Here is a 23,805-nt window from a genome sequence, read left to right on the forward strand (position 1 = left end):
CAAATACATATAAAAAGTTCTAAAATGAAGATTTGGTTCAAAAGACATCAGTCATTCAAATTATGACAATGAATGAAATTAGGGAATGCTTTAGATCCCCCCGTATTTCTGAGGATCTGTCCAGATTGTCCAATGATAGATTTAAGAAAATTACAATTTCAAAATTCCAACTCCTCTAGTGCTGGAAGATTCCACATTTCTAGTTGGATGGATGTGGGACGGCTCCATGACAAAAAAAGAGTAGGTGACGGAGCAACAGTTGATATTGTCTCCGAGATTGCCACGACCAAGATCAACACTCCTCGTACTCAGCACAAGCCTCTTGAGAGAAGGTGCAACCAAACCTTGGGAATATATTTTTGGACATCGCTGCATTGTCAGTTCTTCAAGGCAACTGAGATCCACAGATCTTTCAGCTGGTACTGAAACTAAGTTCTTGCAATTTGTAATTGTGATTTTCTTGATGGCCGGTACATGTTTAACATGTTTGAGGCATGATAGATTTGGGCAGTTATCAATCACTAGGTCTGCCAGGGACGAGAAAACACCAGCGTTATCATTTTTCCTTACCTCAGCTATCTCACTTTGGTTTATACGCTCTGAGATATTGGATGCTGATGAACTCTCGCGTCCATCGCAAATTATAAACGAAGGTGACATTAAGCTTGAGGGAAACAACACACATGGATAACAATGGAGGGGCAAAGACTTCAGGCAGGTGGGAGGTTGTAGAACTTGAAGCTGTTAGATGTGTATAGTTTATTGTGTTCATCCTCATTGTATAAGTGGCTTTTCTGCACTTTAGCACATCTGTATATGTACTGGTCATGGGCCCTCAGTAAAGCTAGTTGCTCATTATCTAACATGGTATCAGATGCTAGGTTAGCCTCCCTCTCCCGCACGCCGCAGCTCCGTGCATCCCGTATCTAGCCTCCGCCTGCCGCCGACCATCTTTGCCCGTCTCCTCCTTGGCCCCGCCCGGCCACGCCGCCCAGCCGCCTGATTCCGCTCCCGCCGGCCTTCCTCTCTGGCCAAGTCCTCCTCTCCGGCCGTCGCGCTCCACTCCGTCCTCTCCCTGTCCGACTGCCGCTGATCCAGGCCAGTCCGATTGTCGCCATCCCCGGTCCGCTGCTGCTCCCGGTCCGAACGGCTGCAGCCGTCAGCTGCTCGCCTGGCTGGCCGGTTCAGGCCGCCGGCTGCCCCGGTCCTGCTTCCCGCTCGGGAGCCTGGCTGGTCTCGGCCAGGAGCCGCCAGCGACTCTGCCCAGTCCTCGCCAATGCTGCTCTCTGCTCGCGCGGGCTGCGCTTCCTGCTCGGGCGCCTAGCTTGAGCGCCTAGCTCGAGCGCGTTCTTGCCCGATCCTGATCTGGTCTTCTACATCGGTTGACCAAAAAAAACCGAGGAAAGCAGAGGAGCAGTAGGAAGACTTCTTCATGTTTTCTTCGGGCTATGTCGTTGTTCCTCGGTGCTCGGTGATCTTCGATGGCACCAACTATGCTGAGTTTGTGGGCTTCATGCGTATCCATATGCGTGGTCTTCTTCTGTGGGGTGTTCTCTCTGGCGAGGTCCCCTGTCCGTCATGCCCGGTTGCGCCAGTGGCCCCAATCCCACCAGTGCCGCCGGTTCTTGCTGATGATGCTTCTCAGGCTGACCGGGATGCTGCCAAGGCTCTGGATGATGCTGCGGTTGATGCTTATGATCAGTAGGTATCCGCTTATTCCGATGCTCTCTTTGTGTACCGGGATGATCTAGCAGCTTACACTCAGTGGTGCAATGATGATGCTCGTGCTGCTGCTGTTCTTACTGCCAGTGTCCTCCCTCAGTTTGTTTCGGAGTTCATGGGACTTGGCACAGTTGCAGCGATGTGGTCTTATCTTTGTCAGCGCTATCAGCCCTCTGGTGATGCTCTCTATCTCTCTGTGGTGCGTCAGGAGCACGCCCTTCAGCAAAGTGATTCCTCTGTTGATGAGTTCTATTCACAGTGCTCTGCCATCTGGTGTCAGCTTGACTCTCTTCGGACAGTTGTTTGTGGCACCTGTCGTTGCTGTCAGACTACTCGGTCTGATCTGGAGTTTTAGCGGGTCCATGAGTTCTTATCTTGTCTCCGCTCTGAATTTGAGCCCAAACATGCTCACTTGCTTACTCGTGGTCGTGTTCCAATCTCGGAGGTGCTTGCTGAGCTTCGTGCTGAGGAGACCCGTCTTCGCTCTGCTGGTTTGCTGGTGGTCCCGTTTGTGTTGGCTGCTCGGGCTCCTATGTCATCTGCTCGGCTCACCGCTCCACCGCTCCTCCCCACACCTTTAGGGGGGTGAGTCGTCCTACTTATACTGAGAGGGGCCGGTCGCACCGTGACACCTTCTGTGGCTACTGCTCTCGGCCCGGTCACCCAGAGTCTGATTGCCGTGAGAAGAAGCGAGACCAGCGGCGCTCCTCTTCCAGTGGGACTCCTGAATCCTCCTCGACTTCGTCACTCACTGACCAGGACATTGTGAGGCTCAAACGCCTCCTGGCTTCCTCAGGCTCTTCGTCGACTGGCTCAGCTGCTGCTGTGACTGCAGCCATTTCTCCACAACCGCAGGCATCTACACAGTCAGGTACATCTTCGTGGGTTTTGGATTCTAGAGCCTCCTTCCATATGTCTTCAGATTCTTCTATGTTGTCTTCTCTCCGACCTCTTACTTCGCTTGTTAATGTTCTTACCGTCGATGGCACACCTCTTCCTGTTGCTAGTCGTGGTCTTCTTTCCACTCCCTCTTTTTCTGTTCCCAGTGTTTCACATGTTCCTTATCTTACCATGAATCTGTTTTCCGCTGCCCAACTTACTGATTCTGGTTGTCGTGTCATCCTTGATACCGACTCTTGCTCCATTCAGGATCGACGCACCAAGGCTTTGGTTGGTGCTGGCCCCCGGCGCCATGAGTCAGAGGGCCTTTGGGAGGTTGACTGGCTTCGTGTTCCTTCCGCTGCCATCACTCCTGCCAGCTCCCATGCTCTTGCTGCCTCTTCGTCTTCGTCCTTCCAGCAGTGGCATCATCGCCTTGGTCACATCTGTGGCTCTCGCTTGTCTTCCTTAGTTCGTCAGGGCCTTTTGGGGTCTGTATCTGGAGATGTTTCTTTACATTGTAATGGTTGCAGACTTGGCAAACAGACCCAGTTGCCTTATCCTACCAGTGAGTCGGTATCTCAGCGTCCCTTTGACTTAGTTCATTCTGATGTTTGGGGTCCTGCCCGTTTTGATTCGAAAGGTGGTCATCGCTATTATATCTTGTTTATTGATTATTTCTCTCGCTACACCTGGCTCTACTTCATGAAATCTCGTAGCGAGGTTCTCTCTATGTACAAACGTTTTGCTGTCATGGTTCACACCCAGTTTCCACACCCATTCGTACCTTTCGTGCTGACTCCGCTGGTGAGTTTATCTCTCAGTTGTTGCGTGGTTTTCTTGCGGAACAGGGTACTCTTGCCCAGTTCTCATGTCCTGGTGCTCATGCTCAGAACGGCGTTGTCGAACGTAAGCATCGTCATCTACTTGAAACGGCTCGCACGCTGATGATTGCCGCTTCCCTTCCGCCTCACTTTTGGGCTGAGGCTATTTCTGCATCCACTTATCTCATCAACATTCAGCCATCGACTGCTTTGCAGGATGGTATTCCTATGGAGTGTCTCACTGGACGTTCCCCTGACTACTCCGCTCTTCGGATGTTTGGATGTGTGTGTTATGTCCTTCTTGCCCCACGAGAATGCACCAAACTGACTGCTCAGTTGGTTGAGTGTGTCTTTCTTGGCTATAGTGATGAGCACAAGGGCTATCGAAGTTGGGATCCTGTGGGTCGTCGCTTGCGCATCTCGCGTGATGTGACTTTTGACGAGTCTCGTTCTTACTACCCACGTTCTTCTTCCTCGAGTTTCTCTGTGGACGACATTTCGTTCATGCTCCTTCCTGACACACCCGGCTATGTGCCTCATGTGTCACCTCTTCCTCCAGCACCTCTCATTCCTTCTCATTCCCCATCGACACCATCTTCTCCATACTCCTCCTCCACCTCTCCACCTTTATCTCCAGTCCGTCGCCCTCTCTCACCATTTCCTCTCCACTATACTCGACGATCTCGTACTGAGGATGTCTTCTCTGACGCGCCTTCCACCTGTGGTGCACCTCCTCTCACGCCTTCCCCGGTTCACAACCTTCGTGCTCGGCCTCGCCCCCCGCCTGATCGCTACTCCCCTGATCGGTATGGTCTCTCTGCTATTGCTGAGCCAACTTCCTACCGAACTGCCATGACTCAGCCTGAATGGCAACTTGCGATGGCCGAAGAGCTTGTTGCTCTTGAGCGCTCTGGCACATGGGATCTGGTTCCCCTTCCTTCCGCTGTCCATCCCATCACCTGCAAGTGGGTCTACAAGGTTAAGACTCACTCCGATGGTTCTCTTGAGCGCTACAAAGCTCGTCTTGTGGCCCGTGGTTTTCAGCAGGAGCAGGGGCACGATTATGATGAGACATTCGCTCCTGTGGCCCACATGACCACTGTTCACACTCTTCTTGCAGTGGCTTCTGTTCGCCAGTGGTCTATCTCTCAACTTGATGTTCAGAACGCTTTTCTCAATGACGAGTTGCGTGAGAAGGTTTATATGCAGCCACCACCGGGGTACTACGCTCGTGATGGTATGGTCTGTCGACTTCGCCGCTCCCTCTATGGTCTTAAACATGCCCCTCGCGCCTGGTTTGAGCGCTTCGCCTCTGTGGTGACTGCAGCAGGTTTCTTACCCAGTGATCATGATCCCTTGTTGTTTGTTCACACGACTCCTCGTGGTCGGACTCTCCTCCTCCTCTATGTTGATGACATGATCATCACTGGTGACGACCTTGACTATATTGCCTTTGTTAAGCGCCTTCGCGATCAGTTTCTCATGACTGATCTTGGTCCACTTCGCTACTTTCTTGGGATTGAGATCTCCTCGACCTCTGATGGCTTTTACATCTCCCAAGAAAAATATATTCAGGATCTTCTTGCTCGCGCTGCTCTTGGTGATGAGCGTACAGTTGTGACTCCTATGGAGCTCAACGTTCAGCTTCGTGCCTCTGATGGTGACCCTCTTCCTAATCCCACTCGCTATCGTCACCTTGTTGGCAGTCTTGTCTATCTTGCCATTACGCGTCCTGACATCTCCTATCCTGTCCATATCCTGAGTCAGTTTGTTTCAGCCCCCACCTCTGTCCACTATAGTCATCTTCTCCGTGTTCTACGATATCTTCGTGGCACGATCTCTCAGCGCTTTTTCTTTCCCTGCTCCAGCTCTCTTGAGCTCCAGGCCTACTCTGATGCTACCTGGGCCAGTGATCCCTCTGATCGACGCTCGCTGTCTGCTTACTGTGTCTTTCTTGGTGGCCCTCTTATTTCCTGGAAGACAAAGAAGCAGACTGCAGTTTCTCGCTCGAGCATAGAGGCTGAGTTGCGAGCCATGGCTATGTTGACTGCTGAGGTGATCTGGTTACGGTGGTTACTTGAGGATTTTGGTGTGCTGCTACTACCTCCACTCCTCTACTGTCTGACAGCACCGGTGCTATCAGTATTGTGCGTGACTCGGTGAAGCATGAGCTCACCAAACACATCGGTGTGGATGCCCACTTTGTGCGCGCTGCTGTGCAGGATCAGACTCTCGCCCTTCACTATGTGCCCTCGGAGTTACAGTTGGCTGACTTCTTCGCGAAGGCACAGACTCGAGCACGGGATGGATTTTTCCTCTCCAAACTCAGTGTTGTTGATCCACCATGAGTTTGAGGGGGGTGTGTGTGTTAGATGTGTATAGTTCAGTGTGCTCATCCCCATTGTATAAGGGGCTTTTCTGCACTTTAGCACATCTGTATATGTACTGGCCATGGGCCCTCAGTAAAGCTAGTTGCTCATTATCTAATAGAAGCACCTCTATGTCATTGCATTGTCCTCTTGAGATGAATTCAACCTAGACCATGACAGGTTAAGCATATCAAGATAATGCTTATTCTGTAGTTGGGCTTCTACTGCATGATCCTTGATTCCTTGCTTAGCTTGCTGATATTATTTATCTTCAAGTGACCAAGGTTGTTCATATTCTTCATCAACCTAAATCCTCGCCCCTGCTCATCAGTGGCTAGATCAACAGTCGCTTCATAATAAAGTTCTTCTTCCCGAAAACTTCTAGACCTTGAATTGCATTGAAATCCATCTGATTCAAATCTCTGTAAGCATATCAGACTACTTAAGTCATCTGGCAAGCTTTCTAGAATGCATTTCTGTAGATGTAGAATCTGCAGATTATAGAGCCGACAGAACTCGGCGGGGAGACTCTTGAAAGGTGAAGCTCTCGAGATTTGAAGGCACCGAAGATGCTTCAAGTTGCCAATAGCAGCAGGTAACTCATTACTAGAGACACAAACAATCACACGCACACACAGGAGTTGACTCACCAATTTTCTTTGAGTTCCGTTTCGGTACAACCCCCTCATAAAACGTATAAAGGGTACTATGAACTTTTGACAATTTGTATCTACTTTTATATGTACGTATACGCTCACTTGGGTCGGTCCATTTGCGGTACATGTGATGACAAATATATCAAAAAAAGGATAGAACGATCTGGGAGTCGAACCCGTGACCACCTAAATCATAAACTATTATCCACAACCACTGGAATAACAAGCCTTCGGTGAAAAATGTAAAGCCAGAGCTTTAAGTAACAGAAGGGTTAGGAATTTTAAAAAGGTTTTAGGAACACTTTGTGAACCGGTTCCTTTTTCCATAGTTTTTTTCCTGTTACATTTCTTCTTTATTTTTCAAAAAATGGTTGCGCTTTCAAAATGCTGTTCAAATTTTCAAAACGTTTTTTATTTCCAAATTTGGTTCATAAATTAAAAAATATTTGCATTTTCGAAAATTGCAATGTAACTTCAAAAAATATTCGTGTGTTTAAAAAATTGTTCAGAATATCAAAACATGAATAGTTTTTGGAAAAGCACGAACAAAATTGTGAAGACAAACATTTGAACAGGAATACAAATTTAAATTCCAAAAGATTTTTCAGAAATGCAAACAACACATGATGTCAAAAAAGTGTTGTAAATTTTCCCGAATATTTTTTCAACTTGGGAACAATATTTATTTAAAATAGATTCATTTTTTAATTATGAACAAATTCCAATAGGCGCCCGACCGGAGGATGACGTCGCTTAGTTGGGCAAGGCCTAAGATTTCATTTTCTTTTCTTAAAAAAATTGAAATGCCAAAATAACAGTTTTAAGTAACTACTTTAAATTATGTTTCCTATGCTTTAGGAAAGCATTTACTGTTTTCAGTTCTATAATTTTGTATTTATTAGTTATGTTAAAAACTTAAAATAAGAGTTTTAAGTACATATATAAATCATGATTTTAAATATCCTTTTCCATCGAACCTGGCATGGATGCCTACTCGGACATGCTACGTGGGACATGGTGTTTTTTGGACATTCTTGAAATGACCCTAACTTTTGCCAGCAGGTGGCATGCCCATCGTCGGCATCCATGCCCCCAAATTTTTTTTTCATGGTCTTGTATAACCAATTCAAAGCACCAAGCCAAGTTGCTTGGGTTTTTTGACAAGTTTTGTATTTTTCTTGAAATGACCCCATTTTTTCATGGGCTTGTATGACCAATATTCAAGGCACCATGCAAAATTGTTTGTGTTTTCAATCAGTTTTGCATTTTCTGAAGTTTTTTTTGGTTAAAAAGGACGATAAATGGCCGGACGTGTTACCGAAAATCGTCCGAACTAGGTATGTGCCTACCTTCTTGCAAAAGTGGGGTTCATTTCAAAGATGCCAAAAAAGACTATGTTCAACGGAGGGTGTTCGCTTAGGCCAGAAGGGTCTTTTTGAAAGCTCATTGTTTTTCGATATCCGTTAAATGACAAATCTATTCCACCAGCTTCTACAACCAATTTAAGGCACCATGCCAAGTTATTTACATTTTTGAAAAGTTTTGCATTTTCTGGAGTTTTCTCGGTGAAACTAGGCCCATAAATGGTCAGACGCGCCACAACATGTAAATAGTGTCGGAAGTTGTTCGAACGTAGCATGGATGCCTCATATGCACGTGCCAGGATGTTACAAGAAGCTGGGATCATTTATCCATGGCCTTACAAGTTTAGATGAGTGTATTTGTAATTTATGTCATTTACAATCAACACAAACATTTTTCTTTTGTCCTAGAAATTTCTTGAAATTTATCAACAATTTTGGAATTACAAAGTGTGTATGACAATGTTACAAACTAGAAAACTTTTTCCAAAATTGTTAAGATATTACGAAAATCTGATGGAAATTTCGAACAAAATGGCAAACCACATACTTTAAAAAAAATAATAACTTTTCTGAAACACATACATTTATTAAATTTGTGAACAAAACAATTCAAAAACTGAAGATTTATGAAATTTCTGAACCTTTTTCGAAATTAAAAATAATATTTTATGTTATACCAAACAATTTTTCAAATTTTTGAACAAGTTCACAAAGAATAATAAAGTTCAAAAGTAGAAAAATGAATTAACAAAAAGAGAGGAAAACGGAAAAAATCGAAAATAAAAAATGCTTAGGCCCTAGAAATTGAAAATTGTTTTCAGATAATGTTAGTATGGTTGAAAAATATTCATAAATTTGAGAAAATGTTTGCATTTTCGAATAAAGCTCACAAATTTGAAAAAGTAGTGGCATTTTGAAAAGAAATGTTCGAAAATTTATAAATTGTTCGTGCTTTCAAGAAAATATTCATACGTTTGATAATTTATTGTAATTTTGGAAAACATATGTTTGCAGTTTCACAAGAATGTTTACAATTCTGAAAAGAATGTTCTTAAATTTGAAAAATATTGATAAAATCAAATTATTTTTCATAAAAAATCGCACATTTGAAAGAAAAACCCACGTTTCCCTAAGAAGTTCAAATTTTGGAAAATGTTTCATTTGTAAAAAATATTCATGTTTTAAAAAAATTCCAAAAGATTAAAAACACATTACTTTTTGTTGAGCTATAAAAAACGATTTAGCTACAATGCCCCGTGTTGGTCGCTACAGTGTCCATCCAGGTTGTACAGTATCAATTTGTTCTGTGACAGTATTTCTAAGAGAAAAACTCCTATAATATGTCCAGTTAGGTCATAAGAAACTGCGCTGCAATTGTATCAGCAAATCGTGTTTGATCTGGTGGTATTAGCAAGGTCACCTCCACCTGAGGTCCTGAGTTCGAAGCCTAACAGGCAGAAGATTATTTTTGGATTTTCGAACCTTGCTACAGTACATACTCACTAATGGGCCGGCCCAAGGCGGACTCAGAAATATCTTCACGAGTATTTTCTGGAAAGACCATCCTACCCTTTATTATGAAGGGGTATTAACAGATCTCGTCCGTTGATATATTTAGGGGGGTTGTATCGAAGAAGAAGTGATTCATTAATGTACCATGACAAACAATTTCAAAATGACCCTTCTGGCGATTTAGAAATATTCACTCCGTCCGCGAATAAGTGTATTTCTACCTTTTGTCTTAAGTTAAAGTTTTAAAATTTTGATCAAGTTTATAGAAAGCACTAGTAGCATATATGACATCAAATTGATATATCATGAAAGCACATTTTAACTCGAATCTAGTGATACTAATTTAGTGCCATAAATGCTGCTATTTTTGTCTATAAAGTTGGTCAAAATTTTAAAACTTTGACTTAAGACAAAAGCTAGATATACACTTATTCGCGGACGGAGGGAGTAGTCATCTGCTTTGAAAATATATAGCGCAGCTGGAGAAATATTTGCAATGGACCACTATGTTAGAATGTGTATAGGACTAGAGATAGACTAGGATTCTACATATCATCTTGTACTCCAAGTCATAGGCTTCTTGCCCTCTAAGTCTTGTACACCTATATAATCCCCATGAGGGTCACATCAATACAACACACAAATATTAGCATCCTATATTTTTAGTATGGTATTAGAGCGGTTAGTCTCACACGCCGATCCTAGGCCTTCCCATCACTTCCGCAGCGTGCCGTCCCCGGGGAGATTAATCTCCTCTCCCCCGAGGCGCGACACCCGATCAATTAAAGATTAGATCAGCCTCATAGATTAGATCAATTCCGATTTTCCAATTTTCTTAGTAGATTAATCTTCTTTAGCCACCAAATAAATTCTATAGCCCTCATGTTCCGGTGAAAATCAGTGAAAGATTTGGCGGCGATCAGGTGCCACGATTGTCTCGATCACGCGCCGACGCCGCTGCATGTGGCCGGCTTCAAGATCGAAACTGCACCAGCGAGCGCCATCGAGAACTCCATCGACAAAAAAAAAGCAGATCCGGCCATGTCAACACATGGGTACGGGCCTCCATCTAGGCAGGGCCACGACGTGTCAGCGGCCCGTGCACATCATCTGCTTCGGGCTCACACATCTACGCCAAGACACCGACAAGCACCTACGCCCACACGCTCCTATCTACATCGACCCGATCGATGTCGATGACTTCGATCACACGCGCAACTTCGGTCCGACCTGCTGCTTCATCGACCATCGTGGGCAGGTGCAGCCTTTTTGTAATATGTGTGACCACATCGTTGCATGTACCCTTTTTTGCCACTTCTCACATACCTGCAAAATGAAACGAAATGTTCACGTGTTGCATCCCTAGAGAGCAAGAGTAAGTCATGGCGTAACTTTATATGGAAAAGCAAGTGATCACGATTCAGAGATTATTTTCTTACAGACTCAATGAATTTGAGTGAAGTAGTATCTCCATGATCATTGTAGCCTTTGCGTCCTGCCATTATTTGTATAATTATAACACCCAAACTGAATACATCATATTTTGGCGAGATTTGATGGTTGTTGATGTGTTCTGGTGGTATGTATCCGCTGCATGGTATCAAATACAATTACTTCTGTAAGGAAATTATATAGAAGTTGATTACTTCTCGGTAGGTATGAACTCACAGTGTTCCATAACATGTTGTTGTGGTGTATGTTTCTGTTGACGGAAAGAATCTTGATAAACCAAAATCGCCAATTTTGGGCATCATGTTGCTGTCCAGCAATATATTCGCTGGTTTCAAGTCCAAATGGAAAATGGAATCATTATGAAGATGATTTAAACCCTCAGAGACTCCCTTAATTATTTTGTAACACGTGTTCCAATCAAGTTTGCATGACTCGTCTGCAGGTGTATTACCAAAAAGTAAATGAAGAGATTAATTAAAATAGATCATAGATTAGGGGAAACAAGTATTTCTCTTTCTGCACCATAATATTGTCCAAGTGAATCACAATCTTACCAGAGACGTGTTTGTCAAGGCTTCCACCCAGCAAGTATTCAAAGCAGAGAACTCGTTTGTCCTCGCTAGCAAAAATGTATTTTCCACCGTGTTCAACATATTCACGCCGTGTTTCATGACAGTAGCCAACTAACCGCACGATATTGTGATGTTGGACTCTCATGAGGTTAGTGCACTCATTCTCAAACTGCTTATCGCTGTCGTATTCTGGAGGCATGTATTTAAGCTTCTTCACAGCAATCTTTTCCCCGTTATCCAATACTCCCTGTTAAAGATCTCTTATTAATATCGTGCATGGGCTCTTGTAACTAGCGGCCGTCTTGTTTGATAAAACAGAATTCCCAAATATAAAGAAGCAAGTAACAATGATACCTTGTAAACCACTCCATATGTACCATGACCAATTATGCGGTCATCGGAAAAATTATCAGTAATCTGTCTTAACAACTCGAACGAGAATGGTGATGTCGCCCCACTTGTGTGTTGTAATCCGTTCAGCATTGTATTCTATATCTCCTAGTACCACAGAAAATTTCAGGACATGGTAAGTGCATGTGTAGGCAGATGCATAAGGGGTAGCTAGTCTCATAAATGCAAAGTTAGGGAGTAAAATGTGATAAATTTCTCAAACGTAGCAGGTAGTATAAAAAGGGTTAGTAGTGTCACGAATGTGAAAATGTGACAACAATTTTAATTGGGTAAAGCAGTGTGATAAGTATTTTAGGGGTGAAAACTGCCATTTCCTTTACTCTAACCTTTACAAAGCAGATATATGTATCATCAGAAGACAATAAGGAATTGTGTTGGTTAAACCCTTGTCTCCCTCGGCCTTCTCTGAATTTAGTTTGTTTTCTTCAGATAAGAGTCGCTAGACACGTTCAGTTTCAACAGTAGCTAGTCGTTTTTCTGTTAGCGTTTTTTTCTCGCCAATTGGTTGCGTCTCGTGCGCCTTGGCTCAGTCGTAGTAGGCCCAGCACGAAGCTCGGATCATGGGGATGGACGTGGTCAGTAGTGGAGCACGTTGCTCGGGCACGTTGGTGTACTCTTGATGAATAAGAAGAGCAAAACAGAAAAGCTGCAGGTGTTGAGCGCAGCACAAAAACTGTGTGTTCTTCCTCTCAGAATCCCCTCTCTCTCTCTCTCTCTCTCTCTCTCTCTCTCTCTCTCTCTCTTTCGAGCTAGAGTTTAGGGAGACAATTGGCATCAGAGCGGCGCGCTAGATCCTGTGGCCATGTTGCAGAGCGGCGCGCCGCGCCAGTCGCGCACTCCTCCACCCGCGAAACAGCGACGGCGCTCGCCCACCCGCGGCAGGAGTAGAGTTCGACGTGGTGGCGGCGAGGTGGTCGTGCAGCAGGTCGTGCGCGAGTCCAGCAGTGGCTCCGGCGCAAACCTGCAGTTCCCGATGCTGACGCGTGGCGGGTACACGCACTGGGCGATGGTCATGGAGGTAAACCTTCAGGCCGCGTCGCTCTGGGACGCGATCGAGGACGACACCGTCCCTCGCGTCGACGACAAGAAGACCCTGGCGGCGCTGCTCCGATCGACGCCGGCCGACATGCACTGCATGTTGATCGGGAAGGGATCGGCCAAAGCAGCGTGGGAGGCGATCCGGGTCCAGTACCAAGGACCTGATCGCGTGCGCGACGAACGACTGCGGCGTCTGCGAACTGAGTTCGAAACCGTGGTGTTCACGGACGGCGAGAAGATCCAGGATTTCGCCATCCGCATCTCCAACCTCGCCGCTGCACTGCGTTCACTCGGGAACGCCGTCGACGAAGAGAAAATAGTGAGAAAATTCCTTTCAGTTGTTCCTTCGCGTTTTGCACAGATCGCCTTCTCGATGGAAACCCTCCTCGACCCTGCATCGTTGACTGTCGAGGAGGTCACGGGCCATCTGCGCGCGATCAAGGAGCGCATGGATGGAGACCAGGGCAGCGGCTCCGCAGGCGGGCAGCTGCTCCTCACTGAGGAACAGTGGGAGGCACGCAAGCGCCAGCCCCGTGGCGGTGGTTCTGGCGTCAAGAACGACGACCGCGGCAAGAGGAGCGGCCAGCCGCGTCCTACCTCGACTCCGCCTGGCTTGGCTCAAGGCGTGGACAAGGACCAGTGCCGTTACTGCCGCAAGAAAGGCCACTGGGCCAAAGACTGCCGCAAAAAGAAACGCGACGAGGCTGCCAAGGCAGGTGCAGCACCGGTGCCGGTGGCCGCAAACCTCGCCGAGGCAGAGGAGGACGGCGGTCCTGGCCTCATGATGGCGTGTGTCGAGGAAGTGCGCGAGGGCATAGATCACGCGGCCACCCCTGCATCAACACTGGTGACCGCGTCGTGCAACTCTGCGGTGCACAACGGCGGCCAAGTCTTTCTGAACGAAGAGAAGGCCGTCATCACGCCCTCCCTCGATGGCGATCAGGGGCGGCAGTCGTGGTTCCTCGACACTGGAGCCACGAATCACATGACAGGCTCCCTGGAGTCCTTCACGGAGCTGGACAGGTCAGTGTCTGGCACGGTGCGCTTCGCTGACGAATCAATGGTGAAGATCTGCGGCCGTGGGACGGTGGTGTTCGCCGCCGAGACGGGTGATTGTTGGGGAACGTTGCAGAAAATTAAAAATTTTCCTACGGTTTCACCAAGATCCATCTATGAGTTCATCTAAACAACGAGTCTAGGGAGAGAGTTTGCATCTACATACCACTTGTAGATCGCGTGCGGAAGCTTGCAAGGTGATGATGTAGTCGTACTCGACGTGATCCAAATCACCGATGACCAGCGCCGAACGGACGCACCTCCGCGTTCAACACACGTACGGAACAGCCACGTCTCCTCTTCTTGATCCAGCAAGGGAGGGAGGAGAGGTTGAGGGAGATGGCACCAGCAGCAGCACGACGGCGTGGTGTTGATGGAGCTGCAGTACTCCGGCAGAGCTTCGCTAAGCACTATGGAGGTGGATGAGGTGTTGGGGAGGGAGAAGGAGGCAACCAAAGGCCGAGACGTTCAGGTATCAAGTCCCTCCTCTCCCCCACTATATATAGGGGTGCCAAGGGGGGGTGGCCGGCCCTAGGAGATCCAATCTCCTAGGGGGTGCGGCGGCCAAGGGGGTTTTCCCTCCCCCCAAGGCACCTAGGAGGTGCCTTACCCTCCTAGGACTCTTGCCCCCTTGAACCCTAGGCGCATGGGCCTATGTGGGGCTGGTGCCCTTGGCCCATTAGGCCAAGGCGCACCCCCTTACAGCCCATGTGGCCCCCCGGGGCAGGTGGACCCACCCGGTGGACCCCCGGGACCCTTCCGGTGGTCCCGGTACAATACCGATAACCCCGAAACTTGTCCCGATGCCCGAAACAGGACTTCCCATATATAAATCTTTACCTCCGGACCATTCCGGAACTCCTCGTGACGTCCGGGATCTCATCCGGGACTCCGAACAACATTCGGGTTACTGCATATACATATCCCTACAACCCTAGCGTAACCGAACCTTAAGTGTGTAGACCCTACGGGTTCGGGAGACATGCAGACATGACCGAGACGCTCTCAGTCAATAACCATCAGCGGGATCTGGATACCCATGATGGCTCCCACATGCTCCTCGATGTTGTCATCGGATGAACCACTATGTCGAGGATTCGATTAAACCCTGTATGCAATTCCCTTTGTCAATCGGTACGTTACTTGCCCGAGACTCGATCGTCGGTATCCCAATACCTTGTTCAGTCTCGTTACCGGCAAGTCACTTTACTCGTACCGTAATGCATGATCCCGTGTCCAACACCTTGGTCACATTGAGCTCAATATGATGATGCATTACCGAGTGGGCCCAGAGATACCTCTCCGTCATACGGAGTGACAAATCCCAGTCTCGATCCGTGTCAACCCAACAGCTACTTTCGGAGATACCTGTAATGCACCTTTGTAGTCACCCAGTTACGTTGTGACGTTTGGTACACCCAAGGCACTCTTACGGTATCCGGGAGTTACACGATCTCATGGTCGTAGGAAGAGACACTTGACACTTGCAAAGCTCTAGCAAAACGAACTACACGATCTTTTATGCTATGCTTAGGATTGGGTCTTGTCCATCACATCATTCTCCTAATGATGTGATCCCGTTATCAACGACATCCAATGTCCATAGTCAGGAAACCATGACTATCTGTTGATCACAACGAGCTGGTCAACTAGAGGCTTACCAGGGACATAGTGTGGTCTAAGTATTCACACGTGTATTACGATTTCCGGATAATACAGTTATAGCATGAATACAAGACAATTATCATGAACATTGAAATATAATAATACTTTTATTATTGCCTCTAGGGCATATTTCCAACAGTCTCCCACTTGCACTAGAGTCACTAATCTAGTTACATTGTGATGAATCGAACACCCATAGAGTTCTGGTGTTGATCATGTTTTGCACGCGAGAGAGGTTTAGTCAGCGGATCTGCGACATTCAGATCCGTGTGCACTTTGCAAATCTCTATGTCTCCATCTTGAACATTTTCACGGATGGAGTTGAAACGACGCTTGATGTGCCTAGTCTTTTTGTGAAACCTGGGCTCCTTTGCGAGGGCAATAGCTCCAGTGTTGTCACAGAAGAGTTTGATCGGCTCCGACGCATTGGGTATGACTCCTAGGTCGGTGATGAACTCCTTCACCCAAATCGCTTCATGTGCTGCCTCCGAGGCTGCCATGTACTCCGCTTCACACGTAGATCCCGCCACGACGCTCTGCTTGCAGCTGCACCAGCTTACTGCTCCACCATTCAACATATACACGTATCCGGTTTGTGACTTAGAGTCATCCGGATCCGAGTCGAAGCTAGCGTCGACGTAACCCTTTACGACGAGCTCTTCGTCTCCTCCATAAACGAGAAACATGTCCTTTGTCCTTTTCAGGTACTTCAGGATATTCTTGACCGCTGTCCAGTGTTCCTTGCCGGGATTACTTTGGTATCTTGCTACCAAACTTACGGCAAGGTTTACATCGGGTCTGGTGCACAGCATGGCATACATAATAGATCCTATGGCTGAAGCATAGGGGATGACACTCATCTCTTCTTTATCTTTTGCCGTGGTCGGTGACTGAGCTGAGCTCAGTCTCATACCTTGTAACATAGGCAAGAACCCCTTCTTGGACTGATCCATTCTGAATCTCTTCAAAATCTTATCAAGGTATGTGCTTTGTGAAAGACCTATGAGGCGTCTCGATCTATCTCTATAGATCTTGATGCCTAATATATAAGCAGCTTCTCCAAGGTCCTTCATTGAAAAACACTTATTCAAGTAGGCCTTTATGCTGTCCAGAAATTCTATATCATTTCCCATCAGGAGTATGTCATCTACATATAATATGAGAAATGCTACAGAGCTCCCACTCACTTTCTTGTAAACGCAGGCTTCTCCATAAGTCTGCATAAACCCAAACGCTTTGATCATCTCATCAAAGCGAATGTTCCAACTCCGAGATGCTTGCACCAGTCCATAAATGGATCGCTGGAGCTTGCATACTTTGTTAGCGTTCCGAGGATCGACAAAACCTTCCGGCTGCATCATATACAGTTCTTCCTTAAGATGCCCGTTAAGGAATGCTGTTTTGACGTCCATCTGCCATATCTCATAATCATAGTATGCGGCAATTGCTAACATGATTCGAACGGACTTTAGCTTCGCTACAGGAGAGAATGTCTCGTCGTAGTCAATCCCTTGAACCTGTCGATAACCCTTAGCGACAAGTCGAGCTTTATAGATGGTAACATTACCATCCGCGTCCGTCTTCTTCTTAAAGATCCATTTGTTTTCTATCGCTCGCCGATCATCGGGCAAGTCTGTCAAAGTCCATACTTTGTTTTCATACATGGATTCTATCTCGGATTTCATGGCTTCAAGCCATTTGTTGGAATCCGGGCCCGCCATTGCTTCTTCATAGTTCGAAGGTTCATTGTTGTCTAACAACATGATTTCCAGGACAGGGTTGCCGTACCACTCTGGTGCGGAACGTGTCCTTGTGGACCTACGAAGTTCAGCAGTAACTTGATCCGAAGTACCTTGATCATTATCATGGTTTTCCTCTTCAGTTGGTGTGGGCATCACAAGAACGGTTTCCTGTGCTGCGTCACTATCCCGCTCAAGAGGTAGTACTTCATCGAGTTCTACTTTCCTCCCACTTACTTCTTTCGAGAGAAACTCTTTTTCCAGAAAGCATCCGTTCTTGGCAACAAAGATCTTGCCTTCGGATCTTAAGTAGAAGGTATACCCTATAGTTTCCTTAGGGTATCCTATGAATACGCATTTTTCCGACTTGGGTTCGAGCTTTTCAGGTTGAAGTTTCTTGACATAAGCTTCGCATCCCCAAACTTTTAGAAACGACAGCTTAGGTTTCTTTCCAAACCATAATTCATACGGTGTCGTCTCAACGGATTTAGACGGTGCCCTATTTAAAGTGAATGTAGCTGTCTCTAGAGTGTATCCCCAAAATGATAGCGGTAAATCGGTAAGAGACATCATAGACCGCACCATATCCAATAGAGTGCGATTACGACGTTCGGACACACCGTTTCGTTGAGGTGTTCCAGGCGGCGTGAGCTGTGAAACGATTCCACATTTCTTTAAGTGTGTACCAAATTCGTGACCTAAGTATTCTCCTCCACGATCTGATCGTAAGAATTTTATCTTTCGGTCACGTTGATTCTCCACCTCATTCTGAAATTCCTTGAACTTTTCAAAGGTCTCAGACTTGTGTTTCATTAAGTAGACATACCCATATCTACTCAAGTCATCTGTGAGAGTGAGAACATAACGATATCCTCCGCGAGCCTCAACGCTCATTGGACCGCACACATCGGTATGTATGATTTCCAACAAGTTGGTTGCTCGCTCCATTGTTCCGGAGAACGGAGTCTTGGTCATTTTGCCCAAGAGGCATGGTTCGCACGTGTCAAACGATTCATAATCAAGAGACTCTAAAAGTCCATCGGCATGGAGCTTCTTCATGCGCTTGACACCAATGTGACCAAGGCGGCAGTGCCACAAGTATGTGGGACTATCGTTATTAACTTTAAATCTTTTGGCATCTACACTATGAACATGTGTAATATTACGCTTGAGATTCATTAAGAATAAACCATTGACCATCGGAGCATGACCATAAAACATATCTCTCATATAAATCGAACAACCATTATTCTCAGACTTAAATGAGTAGCCATCTCGTATTAAACGAGATCCAGATACAATGTTCATGCTCAAACTTGGCACTAAATAACAATTATTGAGGTTTAAAACTAATCCCGTAGGTAAATGTAGAGGCAGCGTGCCGGCGGCGATCACATCGACTCTGGAACCATTCCCGACGCGCATCGTCACCTCGTCCTTTGCCAGTCTCCGTTTATTCCGCAGCTCCTGCTGTGAGTTACAAATATGAGCAACGGCACCGGTATCAAATACCCAGGAGTTACTACGATTACTGGTAAGGTACACATCAATCACATGTATATCAAATATACCTTTGGTGTTGCCGGCCTTCTTATCCGCTAAGTATTTGGGGCAGTTCCGCTTCCAGTGACCCTTCCCCTTGCAATAAAAGCACTCAGTCTCAGGCTTGGGTCCATTCTTTGACTTCTTCCCGGTAACTGGCTTACCAGGTGCGGCAACATCTTTGCCGTCCTTCTTGAAGTTCTTCTTACCCTTGCCCTTCTTGAACTTAGTGGTCTTATTGACCATCAACACTTGATGTTCTTTCTTGATTTCAGCCTCTGCTGACTTCAGCATCGAGAACACTTCAGGAATGGTCTTTTCCATTCCCTGCATGTTGTAGTTCATCACAAAGCTCTTGTAGCTTGGTGGGAGCGACTGGAGGATTCTGTCAATGACCGCCTCATCCGGGAAGTTAATGTTCAGCTGGGTCATACGGTTGTGCAACCCAGACATCTTCAGGATGTGCTCACTGACAGAACTGTTTTCCTCCATCTTACAACTGTAGAACTTGTCGGAGACATCATATCTCTCGACCCGGGCATGAGCTTGGAAAACTAGTTTCAGCTCTTCGAACATCTCATATGCTCCGTGATGCTCAAAACGCTTTTGGAGCCCCGGTTCTAAGCTGTAAAGCATGCCGCACTGAACGAGGGAGTAATCATCAGCGCGAGACTGCCAAGCATTCATAATGTCTTGGTTCTCTGGGACGGGGGCGTCACCTAGCGGTCCTTCTAGGACATATTGTTTCCTGGCAGCTATGAGGATGATCCTCAGGTTCCGGACCCAGTCCGTATAGTTGCTGCCATCATCTTTCAGCTTGGTTTTCTCTAGGAACGCGTTGAAGTTCATGTTGACATTAGCGTTGGCCATTGATCTACAAGACATATTTGCAAAGGTTTTAGACTAAGTTCATGATAATAAAGTTCTAATCAAATTATGAACTCCCACTTAGATTAGACATCCCTTTAGTCATCTAAGTGTTACACGATCCGAGTCGACTAGTTCGTGTCCGATCATCACGTGAGACGGACTAGTCATCGTCGGTGAACATTTTCATGTTGATCGTATCTTCCATACGACTCGTGTTCGACCTTTCGGTCTCCGTGTTCCGAGGCCATGTCTGCACATGCTAGGCTCGTCAAGTTAACCCTAAGTGTTTTCGCTGTGTAAAACTGTCTTACACCCGTTGTATGTGAACGTAAGGATCCATCACACCCGATCATCACGTGGTGCTTAGAAACGACGAACTGTAGCAACGGTGCACAGTTAGGGGAGAACACTTCTTGAAATTTTATAAGGGATCATCTTATTTACTACCGTCGTCCTAAGTAAACAAGATGCATAAATCATAATAAACATCACATGCAATTATAGTTGTGACATGATATGGCCAATATCATATAGCTCCATTGATCTTCATCTTCGGGGCTCCATGATCATCTTGTCACCGGCTTGACACCATGATCTCCATCATCATGATCTCCATCATCGTGTCTTCATGAAGTTGTCACGCCAACGACTACTTCTACTTCTATGACTAACGTTTAGCACTAAAGTAAAGTAGTTTACATGACGTTATTCAATGACACGCAGGTCATATAAAAAATAATGACAACTCCTATGGCTCCTGCCGGTTGTCATACTCATCGACATGCAAGTCGTGAATCCTATTACAAAGAACATGATCTCATACATCACAATTCATCATTCATCACAACTTCTGGCCATATCACATCACATGATCAATCGCTGCAAAAACAAGTTAGACGTCCTCTAATTGTTGTTGCATCTTTTACGTGGCTGCAAATGGGTTCTAGCAAGAACGTTTTCTTACCTACGAATCACCACAACGTGATTTTGTCAACTTCTATTTACCCTTCATAAGGGCCCTGTTCATCGATTCCGCTCCAACTAAGGTGGGAGAGACAGACACCCGCCAGCCACCTTATGCAACTTGTGCATGTCAGTCGGTGGAACCGGTCTCACGTAAGCGTACGTGTAAGGTTGGTCCGGGCCGCTTCATCCCACAATACCGTTGAGCAAGAAAAGACTAGTAGAGGCAAGCAAGATGACAAAATCCACGCCCACAACAAAGTTGTGTTCTACTCGTGCAAAGAGAACTACGCATAGACCTAGCTCATGATGCCACTGTTGGGGAACGTTGCAGAAAATTAAAAATTTTCCTACGGTTTCACCAAGATCCATCTATGAGTTCATCTAAACAACGAGTCTAGGGAGAGAGTTTGCATCTACATACCACTTGTAGATCGCGTGCGGAAGCTTGCAAGGTGATGATGTAGTCGTACTCGACGTGATCCAAATCACCGATGACCAGCGCCGAACGGACGGCACCTCCGCGTTCAACACACGTACGGAACAGCCACGTCTCCTCTTCTTGATCCAGCAAGGGAGGGAGGAGAGGTTGAGGGAGATGGCACCAGCAGCAGCACGGCGGCGTGGTGTTGATGGAGCTGCAGTACTCCGGCAGAGCTTCGCTAAGCACTATGGAGGTGGATGAGGTGTTGGGGAGGGAGAAGGAGGCAACCAAAGGCCGAGACGTTCAGGTATCAAGTCCCTCCTCTCCCCCACTATATATAGGGGTGCCAAGGGGGGGTGGCCGGCCCTAGGAGATCCAATCTCCTAGGGGGTGCGGCGGCCAAGGGGTTTTTCCCTCCCCCCAAGGCACCTAGGAGGTGCCTTACCCTCCTAGGACTCTTGCCCCCTTGAACCCTAGGCGCATGGGCCTATGTGGGGCTGGTGCCCTTGGCCCATTAGGCCAAGGCGCACCCCCTTACAGCCCATGTGGCCCCCCGGGGCAGGTGGACCCACCCGGTGGACCCCCGGGACCCTTCCGGTGGTCCCGGTACAATACCGATAACCCCGAAACTTGTCCCGATGCCCGAAACAGGACTTCCCATATATAAATCTTTACCTCCGGACCATTCCGGAACTCCTCGTGACGTCCGGGATCTCATCCGGGACTCCGAACAACATTCGGGTTACTGCATATACATATCCCTACAACCCTAGCGTAACCGAACCTTAAGTGTGTAGACCCTACGGGTTCGGGAGACATGCAGACATGACCGAGACGCTCTCAGTCAATAACCATCAGCGGGATCTGGATACCCATGATGGCTCCCACATGCTCCTCGATGTTGTCATCGGATGAACCACTATGTCGAGGATTCGATCAAACCCTGTATGCAATTCCCTTTGTCAATCGGTACGTTACTTGCCCGAGACTCGATCGTCGGTATCCCAATACCTTGTTCAGTCTCGTTACCGGCAAGTCACTTTACTCGTACCGTAATGCATGATCCCGTGTCCAACACCTTGGTCACATTGAGCTCAATATGATGATGCATTACCGAGTGGGCCCAGAGATACCTCTCCGTCATACGGAGTGACAAATCCCAGTCTCGATCCGTGTCAACCCAACAGCTACTTTCGGAGATACCTGTAATGCACCTTTGTAGTCACTCAGTTACGTTGTGACGTTTGGTACACCCAAGGCACTCTTACGGTATCCGGGAGTTACACGATCTCATGGTCGTAGGAAGAGATACTTGACACTTGCAAAGCTCTAGCAAAACGAACTACACGATCTTTTATGCTATGCTTAGGATTGGGTCTTGTCCATCACATCATTCTCCTAATGATGTGATCCCGTTATCAACGACATCCAATGTCCATAGTCAGGAAACCATGACTATCTGTTGATCACAACGAGCTGGTCAACTAGAGGCTTACCAGGGACATAGTGTGGTCTAAGTATTCACACGTGTATTACGATTTCCGGATAATACAGTTATAGCATGAATACAAGACAATTATCATGAACATTGAAATATAATAATACTTTTATTATTGCCTCTAGGGCATATTTCCAACAGTGATCACAACGCGTTCACTCAGGTGTACTACATACCTGCACTGAAGAACAGTGTGGTTAGCCTGGGACAGCTGGATGAGAGCTGGTTCGATGTGCACATCCGGCGTGGCGTACTCACCATCCGCAATGATCGCGGGCAGCTCCTCGCCGAGGTATCGCGCTCCACCAATCGCCTGTACAAACTCGTCTTCACGCCTGTACATCCAGTGTGCCTTGCTGTGGGGGCGGTCTCTGATGCCTGGCGCTGGCACGCACGGCTCGGCCACCTGCACTTCGACGGCCTGGAGAAGATGGCCAAGAAAGAGCTGGTGCGCGGGCTACCTCAAATTGCTCACGCCGAGGAGCTGTGCGAGGTCTGTCTCGCAGGGAAACAGCGTCGCATTCCATTCCCACAGAAGGCCAAGTACAGGGTGACGGCACCACTGGAGCTTGTGCACAGTGACCTGTGCGGCCCCGTCTCTCCACCAACACCTGGGGGCGGCGTTACGTGCTCGTACTGATCGATGATCGCAGTCGCTTCATGTGGGTGGAGCTGCTCAAGACGAAGGATGAAGCCGCGTGCGCCATCGTCAAGTTCCAGGCCGCAGCCGAGCTGGAGTGTGGGCACAAGCTTCGTGTGCTCCGCACCGATCGTGGCGGAGAGTTCACCTCGGCCACGTTCTACAAACACTGCGAGAAGAGCGGTGTGCAGCGGCACCTGAATGCGCCGTACACGCCGCAGCAGAATGGCGTCGTCAAGTGGCGTAACCAGACGCTCCTGGGCATGGCAAGGAGCATGCTCAAGGCGAAGCAGGTGCCCAACCTGTTTTGGGGGGAGGCCGTGCTCACCGCTGCTTTCATCCTCAACCGCAGCTTCACGCGCTCCGTCGATGGCATGACACCGTACGAGGCGTGGTATGGCCGGAAGCCTGATGTGAGGTTCCTGCGCATCTTTGGGTGCGTTGGCCATGTCAAGGCAGCAGGACCACATCTGCGCAAGTTGGATGACAGGAGCACGCCGATGGTCTTCATCGGCTATGAGATCGGGTCCAAGGCGTACCGCATGTATGATCCAGTGATGAAGCGCCTGCACGTGTCCAGAGACGTGGTTTTCGACGAGGAGGCGCGCT

The 23,805-nt window shown here is 47.3% G+C and overlaps 1 protein-coding gene across 1 annotated transcript in view; it reads right to left on the reverse strand.

Moving 5' to 3' along the window:
- Positions 1-10,532: 10,532 nt before the first annotated feature.
- The window catches only part of LOC119333903 (cysteine-rich receptor-like protein kinase 29), a 16,515-nt gene continuing 3,242 nt past the window's right edge, over positions 10,533-23,805 (reverse strand). The window contains exons 2-6 of the mRNA XM_037606625.1: positions 11,705-11,848; positions 11,333-11,597; positions 10,995-11,214; positions 10,766-10,916; positions 10,533-10,652 (exon numbers count right to left, since the gene is read on the reverse strand). Coding sequence (XP_037462522.1) covers positions 10,533-10,652; positions 10,766-10,916; positions 10,995-11,214; positions 11,333-11,597; positions 11,705-11,833 — 885 coding nt within the window. The 5' untranslated portion in view covers positions 11,834-11,848. The remainder of the gene's footprint in view (positions 10,653-10,765; positions 10,917-10,994; positions 11,215-11,332; positions 11,598-11,704; positions 11,849-23,805) is intronic.

The sequence above is a fragment of the Triticum dicoccoides genome, chromosome 7A (genome assembly GCF_002162155.2).
Source record: "Triticum dicoccoides isolate Atlit2015 ecotype Zavitan chromosome 7A, WEW_v2.0, whole genome shotgun sequence".
NCBI lineage: Eukaryota > Viridiplantae > Streptophyta > Magnoliopsida > Poales > Poaceae > Triticum > Triticum dicoccoides.